Genomic DNA, 16835 nt, shown 5'->3' with positions numbered 1-16835 from the left:
TTACCCTGCCCTTGTCCTATTGTTATGGTGCCATCTTACTTTGTCCTTGAAGACAGTATTTTATGTGAGATTTGTTTCACCCAGCTGTAGGCATTTATAATGTGGAATATTTGGGCTAATAACTTTAAATGCCCTTTGGAGAGCAACAGGCTATTAAAGAACCAGAATTTAGACATTTGCTCAAGATAAATTGCATCCTAAGGCACCTGTTCTTCTCTTGTGCCCTAGAAGGGATCAGAAGAACAAATGACACTTTAATGATAAACACCTGAAAGAATTGGAGTGGTTTTAAAGCAGGTTTTGTGTTCAAATCCCATGTTCTCTATTTATGAGAAACAGACTTCTTACTGACAAAAAAGCTGACTGAAAATAGTGACCAAGGAGCAGTTTTGACCCACGGCCATAAAAAATAACTGGAAATACTGACTTGTAGAAGCCATAACCTCCTGAAAATTATTGGCTGTGGGATATTTTTTTACTGCTGTTAGTTCCCATATTTAGACTCAAAGACTTCACGCGTTAAGATGTTGCAGTGGTAAACAATTTGTGATAAACCAGCAAGAGTTGGTTCAAGGCAAACCAACTGCAAATCAGTATGAGTTTTGCAGGATCAACAGGATTGTACCTTTCAGCTCTGTCCAGAAGTGAATGAAAACAGAATACCAGTGTTTAATTGTTCTGTTTTGTTAAAATTGTAAAAACAATGTGCTTGGGTTTCTGTCTAGAGACATGATTTTGGCCAGAAAAAGACAATGGTGTTGCAGGATTCACAGCAAAAGGCAGGAAGATGTTGAGCTAAGGATACAAGAGAAGGAAAGTGTCAGTTAAGGATGTTACAAACATCAGAAGTGGTTTATAGAAGAGAAGGAAAGCAGTGCAAGATACATGGGATTTTGAAATAGGTTCATCCCTGCTAGAGAAGCCAATTTTGTTTGGTCCTTTGAGCAAAAAACACTGACAGAGGACTTTACGATTACGTGCTTAAACCAGCATATTGGAAGAACACCAAAAGGTTGTTATAAGTAGAATTACATAAAAAATAACCTGTAAATCTTTTCACCAAAGCAAAATACACTATAAAAAACCAAAACAAAACAACCCTATGACCATTTTATGGTTTTCCCTTTTTTTGATCAAAACATTTTTACTCAACCCTTTTTTCCTAACATGAATTGAGGCAAAGGAATGAAAGACTAGTTTCACAAAGATGAAGGAATTACTAGTACCTGTTGTAATCACAAACCCCATTGGTAAGAAGGTAGTGAGGTAAGGCAGTCACCCACGATATGTTCATCATCTCCATTACCTGAAGCGGGTCAAACACACCTTTCTTTCCTTGCAGTCTTAACCACCAGGATGTTGGATGACTTGGGATGCAATCATTCTTTATTGTTTTCGCTTTGAACTACATTATTATGAAGAAATGAATTCCACGTTATTTCAGCTAGAAGAGGATTCCAGGATGGAACATATTCACAAGTTACTCTGCTATCCACTCTTTGCCCTCTTTGGTCCATTGAACTATACATTCTTTTCTGTGAAGTGGATTTGCATCAGTAGCAGGTTTTTATACCAGTATGGACTACATAGTAGTCAGGACACCTGCTTAAGGGTTTGGAAATGAGAATTTTATTTCAGTGGACAAAGGCAAGTTGGAAGCAGGTTCCCCACTATCAAGTTTTTTATAAACAGATCATGAGTGGTAAAGTCAGTGGGGGGATGTGTTTGGTTTGGGTTTTGTTTTTTTTTTTTTAAGTGGTTAGAATATTATGTCTCCCTTCAGGGACTTCTTTAAAAGAAAATGTTAGCATAGAAATTAAATTGGTATTATTAAAAACCATTTGAGGTGTGTAGAATCCTGGAGACTGTGATGGCCTGTCATGGCATACAGGGACGCAAAGGACATATTTTCAGTATTTCAAACTGTGCAGTAGATTCCTGGTTCTTCAGGACTGAAGCTTATAAACCCATATATTGAGAGGTGAACTCAAACCGACATTTGCTATTTTGCACATTGAAAGAGTGTAAATAAAAAAGTGTCAGATTTAGATGAGAGCAAAAGGAAGTTTTCCTGCATTTCCCACTACTGGTGATGAGCTAGGATAGACTGTTTATCCTAGTTATAGAAAAATTCCAGAGCAAGTGCAGAGTAATCCTTAATCTAGTATTGTCTTAGCTTGTAGAAACCAGTTTTACTCAAAAGCTATGTCTGTTCCATTATGTTTAGTATAGATATATAGGTGAAGCTGTTTTCCATTTTGTTTATTTTGAAACCATGTTTATTACTGGCTTCCACAAGAACCCCTGACCAGGAGTTCCAAATTTAGTTACATTAAAAGAGTCATTCCTTTTGGTTTTTTTTTTTTGTTTTGGTTTGGTTTGGTTTAAACCTATTGATTTTATTGGTACTTTTGAAAAATAAAAGATGAGGCATGTTGGCAGTAAATTATTGGGCAAAAACTGGAAGCTGGCACTTAGGAAGCAAAAAATTAACATTGGGAGAGATTTGGCACTCAATAATTTGCAGAGATGCAATGGGTATCTGCTGGTTTTAGACAGTAGTCTGAAACTAGTCTAAATATACTGTGATGTTTTTGGCAAAGAACAGTCCACCAGTGGTGGGGATAGGATGATTTTATACAGAAGGGTTGCCAGTTTTGAGTGCTACAGGGAGGTGGAATCATATATGGGGGAGAGGAAAAAAGATTGGCAAAAGTACTTGTACTTACAGCCTGGAGGAACTGCGAGTTCGCAAACAAGTGGTATGGGGAATGTGTAAGGAATTAGATGATCTTCAGGTCCTTTTCAATCTGAACCATTCTATGTTTCTATGATTTTCAGTGCTTTGCTTCTGTCCAGGCTGGCAGCAGTTCAGCGTAGATGCACTTACACAAATAACTAATCACTTGCATCTTATACCCCCAGTGCAGATAAAGCCTTATGGTTTCCATATTTTGCATATCTGAAAAATCTCTGCAACTCATTAGTTTATTTGAATTATTTTAAGTGACTTACAGTGTGTCACTCAATTTAGATAATAGTGCAATTTTTGAAGACCCCTGTAAGTGCTGCTTCCAGCAGCATTTGGATTAAAACATCTCAGTGCTGGAGTATGGTCTGTGCAGCAAAACGTGATCATGTTTGTGTGTGTGGACCATTGGCATTTTGACAACTTTCTCATTCAAAATTGCCATTAGTCATTACAGTATGTAAAACTGTATTTGCCTGTTTGAGTTTGGACTGCCACCTTTGCTAACACCAATGGACTTTTATAAAGGTTGAGAAAAAAGCTGTCCTACAAGAATCTAACATATGAGTAACAGCTGAGATCATCTCTGTATTTTCTCCATGTTCTCAATCAAATGCAGGTCACAAGATGGTATGTTGAGAGAGAGCTACTATGTGTACTTTCAAAAAGAGGTGGAAAGTAAGGGTATAGGAAACGAAGGATTGAGCGAATTCTCATGAGAAACTGGCAGTTGCAGAAAGTTGCCAGATTCATATCTTTGTAAGATACACAAATACCAGTCTTTACCTTCTGACCTGTGGCTTGGTTATTAGACTACTACCTTTTCTTTTTTAATTTGGTTTTGTTCTGTTTGTTTTTTTTTTCCCCCAGTTATAGTAGGATACTGAATGATTAGCTATCAATTGAACAGGAATTTTATCTTGATGAGGATTCTTGGATACTTTATTAGTACATGCATTTAATGTAACTGCAATGCTCACATGTTCAAGCCAGTTAACATATAGATGATCATAAAGACTGAGATACAGCAAGTGTATTTTCAAATGAATGTTTTAGTGTCCCATAAAAATGTTACAAAAACTTTCATCTAACTAAATATTGTGAAATATTCTGAAATCAACCAAATATCTGGCATGTTTTCTATTTCTTACATAAAATGTCTTTCAGGTAGTTGCTGCCACAGTATCAGTTTCTCAGAACTCTGCACAATGGTAGAAATGTTCTCAGAAGTAAACATGTGCACAGATTAATCTATAGATATGAGATCCAATCAGATGAATGACATAATAAGGAATGCCCTTGATAGATGAGACTATGAAAAACTGAGCCTTTGTTTGCCACATAAACTGCAGCTGAATTAGAATGGATGGAATACACTTTGGGATGGCAGGTGTTGGGTATTGGGTAGAAGCAAGAAGAGTGGAAAACTCAAGGTATAGTTCAAGTGTAGGATGTGATTGGCTTGTGTAGAGTCTTGAAGACAAGAAAGTGGTTGACAGTAAGCATCAACCACTTGAAGTGACTGAGATATTATCAATTGGCATCATAATGTCATGGAGGGGTTGGGTGTTTAAGATTTTGGCTTTTTCTTTTTATTCCAGTATCATGGAGGCTTTATGGAAGAAATAAGATAGGTGGAGACAGAAAAAGATTAGGTCATTGGTCATAATTAGATTCGTCAGTACAATTTATGAAATAGTTATGAAATAATACTTTCTGAAGATAAAAGCAAATTCTTGCTGTGTCTAAATTCCAATAACAGACTTAATTTCTTCCATGGTATGTATCTAACAGAGAGATTATTTAATCCTGTCTAATTTTGAAGTCTAGAACATACAAACATTGAAGAGTAGTTTTCATAATTGTGATTCACTTACAATTTGTTTTGCAAATGTTCATTCTTGTATTTATAAAAAGCAGTTTGAGTTGTGTAATGGTGAAGTAAGTCATGCATTTTCAGTAGAAGTGGAAGCTGGATCTACTGGTAACCCCTAGATTGGGAAGTTTTTAAGAGCTGTAGCTAGACTGAAATGTGTAACTCTAAATTTAAAATTTTACAATTTGATAAATAACACAGGCTATTTAAATGTGTATCAGTATAAATCAAGCCACTAACTTCTGTTTTTCCAAATAATTTCGTGTTGCAGCAGGAACAGTGTTGCCCTTACTGCCTCTACCCGAAGTCCTTAGCCTCCTTTAGCAGTTAGAGCACACGCTTGGGTGTTTGGTGTGCAAACCACATCCTGAAAACTGACATCATTCTAGAACTACAAACTGTTCTCTTGGGTGCTTAAAGAGATGTATTTCACAATGTGGCACTGGCTTTTGTAGATCAGCATTTTTCAGAGTCATTATATGGGAAAATATACACCTTGGATGCTGCAGTGCTACAATGCCTGTACCACTGTGACCTGCTTGTGAGCATTTACTGCCATACTGGAAATATGTAGTCCATTTTTTGGGCTTGTAGTGGATATGGGGTTTATGGACTCAGAGAATATTGAGTGTACTCAAAAGATTCCCTAGAAAAGAGGTCCAGAAGAGATACCTTTCAGGGGACCAAAGAAACCCCCCAAAACCAAGACACCCACAAACAAAACTTAACCTGTGCTTAAGCATTCCTTTGTAAATTAACTGTACATTAAAGCATCAGAATGCTACAGGTAGAGATAATCTGATGCTTCATAGATTTTAGTTAAACTAGCAGAGGTTTTACAATAAGCTATTGTTGCTTATCAAAAGGCTGAATGCTTTTGTAGCTAATGAAGGCAAAGCAAGATGAGGAAAAACTCAGAAAATGTCCTGAGGAAGACATGTTCAAAATAAGTGTTTTGATTTCTGGTCTGCTGCTTGAAGCAGGACAGATTTTTATTCGTTTGCTTACTTTTGGTAATTTTCCTGTGAGAAGGAATTCAGAATTAGAATTAATGAGAGAAATTAAATGGCAATTTCTTCTGATTTACTGCATTGCTAAATACTTTTTAAATGCCAGGCAATGCGTGAGGCAACTGTTTTAAGTTGCTCTTAAAAATATGGGTAAGGAGTATATTAATTATAAAAAAAATATATGCTAGCACAGAAACAAGTATATTGTTTCATATGCTTTAGCACTAGCTCTTTTGCTGCAGTAGAATGTTCTTTCTCCTGCATTTTCATCTCAGGATTCATTTTGAGTTTTGTCTCCTGGTGAACAGTTACTCATTTTATTATGTGCAGAGAAAGGACAGAACAGGGTTATAGAAAGCTGAATAACAGCATCTGAGTAGAATAATCATTTCAGATTTGTTTGCTACTGGTGACATCAGATGGCTAAGTAAGAGTAATTCTGGTCTAGGAAATAGTGACAATTGTATGGGTCTAATATTGATGTTATATTTGGAGGTCCACAACCACAATATACCATGAGGGAAGTATCCGTGCTATTGGTGCTTCGTGGTAGTTTCTGGTTACATAGTTTGTCCATACTTTTTTGATCCATTTTGTTGCTCTCCAAATAAATGCTTTTGGTTTTCTTTTTCATGCTTTCATGCTAGGTACTGGTAAGAAACTGAAAATACAGACAAGCACAGAGGATGATGTGCGTGAACAGGCAGATGTTAAAGTTAAACCCTACAGGGTAACCCTGGGCTTAATTTGAAAGAATGAGTGAAAGTTCACTTTTATTTCTTCTTATGTGCTTAGCTTTCTTATTCAAAATTAAAATCACAGAAATTATCAGTATCATACTAAAGCATAAGAATACATTTTTGTCATTCTCTTCAAGTGAAATTTGGAGGTATTATTGAAGTTTCTGTCCAAAGAATGCCAAAATACCAGATGAATTTATTTTTTTTGCGTTGCTGGAAGCCGATTGCATTAGAAAGATTCTATTCCAATACAGTAATGACAGGCTTTTCTGAACGGAGACCTTCAGAATTAAAAAATAAACAAAGATCTAACCTGAGCAAAAAAGTTACAGTCTTCTTCTACTAGTCCCTTATGGTTCTGCTGGCTACATCTGTTCAGCTGGTATTTCAATAGGTCTACTACAAAACTGCTTCTCCATTAGAGGTGATTTACTCTGCTTAAAGGGCTCTGTGGTGTCCCAGCTTCCTCATTCAGTTTTCTGTTGGAAACTCCACATCAAATTTATTTAAATTCTTTAAAATCAGGAACAATAACTTAAAACAAAAATAGATTTGAAAGAAATGAATCGGTGTGTCCTCATGCTTGATTTACTTAAGAAAGATCAATAGTACTTAACTTAAGCAGTTCATACTGTCTGCTAATTGTTTTGGAATTTCATAGGTGGGGAGTTTCACTGTGAAACAGGCCAGATAAGTTATTGTATTTAAATAGTAACACATGATTATTTGAAAGCATAAAATGAAGGAGACCTTTAATGGTTCAAGTAATCTTGGAGTCTTCTAATTTTTGGAGCATCTATTCATAGTAGTAATTTTGTGGTTTTAGAAGACAGTATTAACCCTGCTTTTCTCTTGCCTACAGGGCAGCACAACTATTTATGTGCTGGAAGAAATGACTGCATAGTTGATAAAATCCGTAGGAAGAACTGCCCAGCATGTCGCTTGAGGAAGTGCTGTCAAGCTGGTATGGTCCTGGGAGGTGAGCCGCCTTTCAAATCTGGTTCAGAAAAATAAGCAGTCAAGAACACTGCCTTCAATCTGTGGCGTTTAAACCACATTACTTTCATACTGTAAAGGAAAGAATCACATTAAATGTTGTTTTTTGGAAGAATTACCTGACGTTTTACAGCTCTGTATAATTTTTATTTAATGAGTCTGGAAATCCTGAAAGAAAAATACCTTTCTGTAGGAACTCTCCCACTCCGTGTGCTTGTAGTCATTTTCTTGCAAGGGCAGGAATTGTGTCTTTAGTTTGTATTTATTAATGATTTTGGATCAGAAAATCAGATTTAGGAAAAACTTAAAGAAGCAAGTTGAGATTGACACTAAAATCAAGAATCAGCATTATCCCCCTTCACTTTCCTGTTGTGCTCTCCGTAACTGCTCTGAGTACATGTCAACATGTACTGTGTTCTACCAAAGAGGGCCTGGTAGTGATTGCACCAACACTACAGACCTTGCATACTCGGTGCTGGCAAATCCCATCTTTGGGATCCCAACCTTTAGCTCTTGCTGCAACAGATTTGCCTTTTTTGTGTGAAGTAAACCAAAATTGAGCACTATGCCTTTGAAAACCCACAGGGAATAAATGGTTTAGGACTAGGTAGTCACAGGGCAAGTTTTGCCATGGTAACATGCAAGAATGATGAACATAGAATCATAGAATACTTAGGGTTGGAAAGGACTTTAAGATCATCCAACCCTGTATTCCTTTTATGTTTTTCACAAGAACTTTAGCTATATAAAGCTTTGGATCACCACAAAGCTTGAAAATACGTGGCTAAGACTGTAAGAAATTAGCTATACAAATATGTACTCAAAGGGAATGAATAAGAAAGGACATTTTCTTCCTAATATAATTTCTTCCTAACATAATTTATTCTAGTGCATCAAACATCCCTATCTCACTCTGCATTTTCTGTCTTTTTTTCATTTTTGAAGGAAGAACTGGAATTATATAATGTGTATAACTTCATTATCCTGCTAATCTGTGTTCATAAGTTTAAATGTGTACATAGTCTTCAGACTGATATTTTGATTGCGCAGCTCTATGCTCTCAGTGCCTGTAGATATATGGAGTTGGAGTATTCTGCACACATGGCCATCATGTTAGCCTTACATTCTATACATTTATTGGTGATGTGAATCAGTAGTTCCCAAACAGTGAGTGGTTGTTGGTACTTCATCTTCTGTAAGCGACAGTGCTGCAGGGAGCAGCCAGCAGTATGAGACGGAGGTGAGGCAATACTGTGGCATATACTGTGTGCTATGTTGCACCCCTGAGCCTCCCTAGATCTTCAGCGCTGCCTCTCCTTTGAGTTGTCTTGAAACTGCATCCCTCACAGTGCTGGAGATAAAGAGAGCCATCAATCTAATTGGTGTTACTGTCTCTCCCTCCTTCCTGCACCTTGGGCAGTCAGTGCTGCCTCTCAGTAAAGCAGATGGAGCTGACAAGTGCTGGTGGCACTGGACTGGGGGAAGAGGGACAAAAGCAAAAGGACATAACCTTTGGATCCTTCTCAGAGAGAAGTTGTGATTTAGACCTGGGGTAGCAGTGCAGGAGAAAAACAGTATTGCTATGAGGGTAGAACCTGAAACATTGTTTGCCCAGGTTTGGAAGAGGAGAAAGCTGGGGAGGCAGGGGTCCAGAGTGGGCTGTGGAAAATACGTGATAAGAGCGAGACATGGGAAAGGAGGAGGTGGCAGATACCTGTCTTTAGAGGTTGAGGGCAACTTGTTAGGTTGTCTTGTGATATTTGAGCACCCTCATCGGTAAAAGATGTCTCTGCCCAAATGTAGACCAGAAGATGAGGAAATGAAGATATAAAATTCAAAACACCAAAAAGTCTCAAATTAGGCCATAATGCTCTTTTTTCTTCTGTTACTGTCATCTTTCTTTTCCTCTTCTGCCATTTCTTAGACTTCCTTTATTGTATCACATGTGCAGTATTTCCTACCCATGACTTGCCATGCTGATGAACACACTGATTCATATATGGGGTACTACTGGCTAATCTTCCCCAAGACATAAGTGTCCATAAACAAATTTCCAGTTCGTGGAAAAAAAAAATCATAGTTAGATACATTCTTGAGCATTTTAAATGAGTAAGAATTGTCAGTATTTTAAATATTATATTTATAGTCTATTATACTGTAAGATTTTTTTGTGCATTTTCTGATTTCAGCCATTCAGAACTTACACAGATACACTTTTGTTCTTTCATTCCTACTACTTAGTTTCTTAATGCTATCCTTCAGTTACTAAATACAGACTTCCAATATTGCTTAATCAAGGTGAAAAAGACTAAGATTTTACAGGATGTTAACAATAAGATTCTAAGGATTCTTCATAGAATCATAGAATAGTTAGGATTGGAAAGGACCTCAAGATCATCTAGTTCCAACCCCCCTGCCATGGGCAGGGACACCCTACACTAAGCCATATCACCCAAGGCTTCATCCAACCCGGTCTTGAACACTGCCAGGGACATTAATTAAACCCACTGCTGTGAGAAGTACACTTCTACTAAATGTTACTACTGAGTGGCAGCCATATAGCTAGAGAATATTATATTTCACTGACAACAGTTCAATTTTCTGACCCTGATGTCAAAGCAGTGAAATGAACCTGCATTGTTCTAAAACTAATTGTAGTCAGTTTTAAGTAAATTGTAGACTAGCAACAAAGAGCTTTAGTAACCAATTTCACTATGTGGTCTGTTTCTTCTTTCTTAGTATATGGAAGGAAAGTATTGATTAAAGCATGCATTCATAATGTCTTAATTGTTATTCTCTGGGGGACTGTTAATTGAGTTTTATAATCACCTAACTAGACACATTAATCTGTTCCCTCTCTAATCTTCTACTTAATAGGATAGCAGGGAGCTGGGTCAGGTCCTGGAATAAACAAATACTTAGCTCTTTTTCTTTCAGTGAATCTGTAATTTTCCCAGGCTGGCTATCACAGATTCCTTGTTCAGCTGTATTGCTAAATTAATGTGTTCTTCATTGTTTCAGTCCACATTGCAGTGATTACATGCAGACAAATTTGAATTAATTTTCAAGGTAATGTTTTCGGAGGTAGCATTAAAGGGTTTATTAAAATCAAGATCTGTTACTTCTGCTTTGCTGCTTTGTTCCTTATTTTGTATACACCCTCTTATATGTGGGCACATCTTATTCTCCTACACAAGACGCAAGAGCATAGTGACCTTAAAGTCACAGTGTTCTGTCAAGAATAATAAAGTATGGATATTTTTCACCTGATTACAGGGTATGGAGAAGGATATTGTGATGTTAGACTTTTACTAGAAAGCCCAGCCATTTTACTATGAAATGTCTATTATCAGTAATGTCTGATTGGCAGTATGGCTCTCTATGCCTAGTTAAAAGAATATGAAAATGCAGAATTATTTTTCAAAGAGAAAATCCTAAGGTATTTGGTAATGAGATTAACTAGATTCTATATTTTTGATTTCTTTAAGTTTTCTAGGTACAGGTACACAAACACTACTCATGCTATTTGTAATAACTTGAGGGTAAGGGAACTGTGAGTACTAAGAAGCATCTTGTTTGGCTGGCTATCTTAAAACAAACTAATGAACATCTTACAAAGAGAAGGTGTGCTGTCTAAATATGCATAGACAGGTTTTAGTACTAAGATGCATAATGGCCAGAGTGGGTTAGTTTTAGTATTCTTTACACATTATAGGACTAAGTGAAGGCATTTGTTTATCTTACAGCAGGAATTTATCTGGATATTTTTGTAAGGAGCAGTTGAAAAACTAAGCTGTTGTCAAATATCTGTGGTTTTCTTCATGTCCCTCAGAATTTGCATTAATTTGATGTGGTCTCCTTGTGGTGGATGGTCAAGTTTACTGGGAGTTATTAGGCATCTCTGCAGTAGATTGGTAACAAGTGGAGTTGCTTTTCTGGTGGCTGTTAAGCAACATAATTGGAAATAAACACATAAGCAATTCTGCAAGCCAGTGTGACATTAATTCTGATACATTTAATCACTTGGAAACATGGGTACTTATTAACTACTAACATTTCCATGTGATAAGCACTCTGGTTTCTTTCTTTACTTGTTCTCTGAACTGTAAAAGTATCTGAAGCCATTATTTCAGAGAATACCTGAAATCATTATTTATGAACTATCAAATATATTGTTCCTTCTGCTTTCCTTCATGCCTAAACAATAGTTAGTGGGAAATTCCCAGCATGTGTAAGACTATGTATAGCTTTGTTATAGTAGAAATTGGCCCTAGATCTCTTGTTATAATACGTTGTTTATTCTTTTGTGGGTAGTTTTTTTGGTTCAGCTGTAACATAAAGTGTAAGTTTGTGTTTGATTCTTCAAAAAGGAGTCACTGATCAACAATAGTTATATTTCTACCACGAGTGGTAAAATGTGCATAAGATTGTTGGGGCACTTCATCCCAAGCTAATTAAACCATTAAACTCACAGTTAAATTGATGGGAGTATGATCCCTGACTGCATTGGATGAATGTGACTGAAGAGTCCACCATACATATTTATACTATCAGTAGTATTTCTTTAAATTTTGTTTAGTATACTCCCTTTGGATTTTAAATATTGTTTTAATTTAAATTGAAGTTTTGCACTTTTGGGTACAACTTTGTTGTATGTGAAGTGCATAAATGTGCATATTTGTGATGGAATAACAGAAAACTACTTTTTTTTTTTTAAGCAAATTTTGGCTTTTTAGATCGTGTTCATCTGCTCAATCCTGTCTGGTTCACAAACTGATTCTGCCTCCAGTTATGCCAGGATGCATCAAGAATAGTTGATTTAAGTAATAGAATTCATGCTGTATAAAGTATTTAAAAATTACATGAGCAATCTTCCCAAATCTTGTTTGAAGTTATACTACCTGTGTACTACTAATGAATGTTTTGAAAAGGGCAGTTTAATTCTCTGAAGTGTACATCCTATGTCTTCCAAAATAGAAACACTGCATTTTCATAAAATTTTCTATCTTGTATGGTATGGCAACACCTGAAGAAAATGGAATAAGCATGTTCCTACATAAAGTCAATTTTGTTGAACCGTTCTGGTTTACTGTGTAGTTTGGAAGACGGGGACTTTCCTCAGGAGGAAAGTAATAGGGTTAGGGTTAGGGTTAGGGTTAGGGTTATGGCAGCATCCCTGGGTTCCTTCCATAAGTAATGGAGAATGGATTCAGAGAATGTGACTAAGTTTAGCTGTGCTTCCCTGCTACCGTGTCCTGGGCTCTCTTTGGTGCACTGGCTGCATTCTGAAAGAGCAGCACTACTTTTAACTAAAATAAAAAGAAGGCAGTGAAAGATAGAGAAGTCTTTGTCCCTTTCTTTAGAAGGTGGTAAGATCCCTTGTCTAATCTCTTGCTTGTAAATAAAAGTACCATTTTTCAAAAGACAATTTGATATGCATGTTATAAACTGGATCTTAGTTCAACCAAATAGATGCATGCTGTTATGTTTCTGTTTTCACCTCCTGTGCTTTCAGATTAATTTTTGCATATTCCTATTTTATAATGCAGCTTCTCAGTGGTTCATCAGTCTGATAGGCATGGATTTTCTTTTCACCCAGTGAAATCTGGTGCATCTCTTTCTCTACTGTTGTTAAAGTATGCAACACCTCAATGAGTAAAAATACCCATGTGATTTCTGGATGTTTTTTATAGCAAAACCTTCTCATTCCTTGTTATTTTCTTAAAGGTAAACTTGAAACATGTAAACTTTTTTTTTGTTAGCAGAATGATTTACCCTTTTATTTTTTATTTTTTGCTATCACCCTGCATCTCTCTCAGTGTTCCACCATCATCTAAATCAGATCATAAGTATCAGTGTCTTCATTCCATTCTTATCCATTCTTTCACAAAGCCAAGCCTCTTTGGCAGAACTAATGATCTAACAGGGTTTCCATCATCTTTGAGGATCTGCTTAAAGCAAATCCGTTCCATGCAGCCACTTCTACATGGATTTGTCCTTTCATTGAAACTTGTAATACAGTAATATGTTACTGAGGGTTGTTACTGTCTTTGAACCCCTAAAGATCTGATTTTCTGTGTCTGTATGGTGTACTGCAAGACTGTCTCCATGAAAGAAATTTGAAGAGTTGCAACCTAGAGCTCTGTGTATTTCCACAGCCATACCAGATGTAGTATCTGTGTTTGTTTTGGAGAGGCAGTTCTGTTACTTTAGTTTTCTTCAAACCACTGCACTATGAAAATAGCAATTACAAATACTGAGATAGAGAAATTGTTCTTCAGAAAGTGGAGAGTTTTTCGAGTGTTGGTATGTGGTTTTACAGTATTTTTTGGTATTTCACTCATCCCTTGAATTATATTTTCTTTCTGGAAAACAGAGGGAGTATATTACCCTACAGATCGTCAAAACAGAATTTAGCCATGAGACTGAAATGCCTTTATAGAACTGGAGGAAAGGAATTTCTGTGTGTAGTAATGAATTACTAGCATTTTTTGTTTCTGAGTATTAGGGAGAAAAAAGAAACAGGATCCTTAAGTTAACACTGCCTAGAAACTGAGTTGTAGAGCCAGCTGGCTCTGCTGTCAGCACATGATAGAACAGTGGGAACTGAACCAGAAAACACTTTATGAGGTTACTGTAACCTGGAATTCATGGCAATAATTTTAATGGGTGGGTTCCGTTCATCTCTTAGTGAAGGGAGGAGGATGTGGAAGTAGGAACTTTTTTCCATGATCATTCTTAATTATATAAATAGACAAAAAAAAATAAAAAGCTTACTGCAAAGACAGTTCTAGTTTCCTTGTATAGATTAAAAGTGTAATCCAGCACTACTGGGGAATATTAGTGTTTATGGTTAACTCTTTTTAACGGTTCAACAATTTTCTCTTTCAGGTCGAAAATTTAAAAAGTTTAACAAAATCAAGGTTGTGAGGACATTAGATGCTGCACTCCAGCAGCCAGCGACCCTTCAAGATGAAAGCCAGTCTCTTACCCAAAAGCTGTCCTTTTCTCCAAATCAAGAAATACAGTTTGTTCCCCCAATGATAAGTGTCTTAAGAGGCATTGAGCCAGAAGTTGTCTATGCAGGTTATGACAATACAAAACCTGAAACACCAAGTTCCTTGCTGACCAGTCTAAATCATCTTTGTGAGAGGCAACTTCTTTGTGTGGTCAAATGGTCTAAATTGTTACCAGGTAATAGCACTTCTTATATGTAGTGAATTCTAGTTAAGCAAATATGTCCTAGAATGGGCAGTCAGAGGAGGATATTATTGTCTGCCTGTTAATTAATTCTTTAAAAGTTCTAAAATTATCAAACTTCTGCTTAATCAGGTAATATATCTGATCAAATTTATTTTAATAATGGGGCACTTTTGAAGGAATGCATCTAACCATTGAAACTCACTCCAAAGATCAGTAGAAGCCTGGATAGTTCTGGTATGTGATTGTTACAGCAGCTTTTCCACCTCAGCCCCTCCTAATCTGTTATTAATTCTTTTTGTGTTAAAAAATGCTTATATCTCTGTATATTCTTTATTCTTATTAAAATGAATTTTTGAAAGCAATGGAGAAAAGCTGTAATAAGTAGTACCAATCAGACTAAGAAGCTCACAAATATACCGGTAATGAGAAGTAACTGAATATATGAAGATCCAGTTGTGGATTCCAAAAAAAAACATGTTATGTATGTACGTGTGCTGTATGGTCTTAGGGGCCTAATCCTACGGGATATATAAAAATCAGTATACAAAGCAGAAAGACGAGAAAGCACAACTTCATGTGAGCTCAGTGTACCACTTCACTGCTGCAGGAAAGGATAGTCCCTATCACTGCTCCTCACCGTTGCAGCTTCTGCTTATCATACCTCTTGGTTGAACTTTGAGCTATAAAACTGAGAACACCTGGAAAGACAAATGCTCAAAATGGAGTCTCAGAACACCTACTCAGCTGTTGTCTAAATGAATATTATGAACTATTTTAACTTTTCATTTAATTTCCAGGATTTCGGAATTTACATATCGATGATCAGATAACCCTCATCCAGTACTCATGGATGAGTCTAATGGTTTTTGCAATGGGATGGAGATCATACAAACATGTCAGTGGTCAGATGTTATATTTTGCACCAGATCTGATTCTAAATGAGTAAGTAGAACTGCTCTTGCATGATATGAATGATATTGTAAGCTTACTTCTGTCAGTGAGAATGTGACTTCCTTGAGGCCAAGATTTCATTCATTACTTTTTTCTGTTTCAGAATTAGTGATCATATTAAAGTACAGAAACTTTGGGAAGGGTTTTGTGGGAATCACAAATATTCTGCTGGCATGGCCAAACAAAAAGAGTTTGAATGATATTTTAGTTACCTAAGAGAAAAATGTATAAAAAAAATTATGCTGTTGGGGAAAATGAACATGAGCCGGCTTCAGTGTGAGCTTACAGCCCAGAAAGCCAACCGTATCCTGGGATGCATCAAAAGAAACGTGACCAGCCGGTCAAAAGAGGTGATCCTGCCCCTCTACTCTGCTCTTGTATGACCCCACTTGGAGTATTGTGTGCAGTTCTGGTGTCCTCAACATAAAAAGGACATGGAACTGTTGGAACAAGTCCAGAGGAGGGTGACGAGGATGATCGGGGGACTGGAGCACCTCCCATATGAAGACAGGCTGAGAAAGTTGGGACTGTTCAGCCTGGAGAAGAGAAGGCTGCGTGGAGACCTCATAGCAGCCTTCCAGTATCTGAAGGGGGCCTATAGGGATGCTGATGAGGGACTATTCATTAGGGACTGTAGTGATAGGACAAGGGGTAACGGGTTGAAACTTAAACAGTGGAAGTTTAGATTGGATATAAGGAAGAAATTCTTTACTGTTAGGGTGGTGAGGTACTGGAATGGGTTGCCCAGGGGGGTTGTGAATGCTCCGTCCCTGGCAGTGTTCAAGGCCAGGTTGGATGAAGCCTTGGGTGGTATGGTTTAGTGTGAGGTGTCCCTGCCCATGGCAGGGGGGTTGGAACTAGATGATCTTGAGGTCCTTTCTAGCCCTAACTATTCTATGATTCTATGATTCATCTGAATAAGGCATGAATTGATGTTTAAGAATGGGATTTCTTTTGATCATTGTTGTTTGAGTGGTTTTTGCAAATAGTTCATATATATTCTAAATACTCAGTTTTGACACTTTCGGATGAAGCTCTGATTTTCTGAAGACCATTTCTTGTTAGAAAATTGTAATGATTTCGCAAAAAGGAATTTTAATATCAAGGATAAAATATGTGAGACTGGTCTTTTCTGTCTTGAGGGAGGGATTGTTCGCTTAGATTTTTTTTCACTATGCTGATTAATTCTGATAATCTTCATTACAGTTTGTCATTTTTTCAGAAAAGTTATAATTTTAGATACATACATGGATATATAGATAGATACATTTTTTATACTACATGGGAGGTTTCTGTGAACAGTAAAACAT

General features: G+C 36.8%; 1 protein-coding gene across 1 annotated transcript in view; it reads left to right on the top strand.

The window, feature by feature from the left end:
• The window catches only part of PGR (progesterone receptor), a 37288-nt gene that overhangs the window by 8432 nt on the left and 12021 nt on the right, over positions 1 to 16835 (top strand). Inside the window, exons 3-5 of the mRNA XM_034060166.1 lie at positions 7238 to 7354; positions 14263 to 14565; positions 15372 to 15516. Of these exons, the coding sequence (XP_033916057.1) occupies positions 7238 to 7354; positions 14263 to 14565; positions 15372 to 15516 (565 nt within the window). The remainder of the gene's footprint in view (positions 1 to 7237; positions 7355 to 14262; positions 14566 to 15371; positions 15517 to 16835) is intronic.

Source organism: Melopsittacus undulatus, chromosome 2 (assembly GCF_012275295.1).
Source record: "Melopsittacus undulatus isolate bMelUnd1 chromosome 2, bMelUnd1.mat.Z, whole genome shotgun sequence".
NCBI lineage: Eukaryota > Metazoa > Chordata > Aves > Psittaciformes > Psittaculidae > Melopsittacus > Melopsittacus undulatus.
This window is presented reverse-complemented; position numbering and strand designations above follow the sequence as displayed.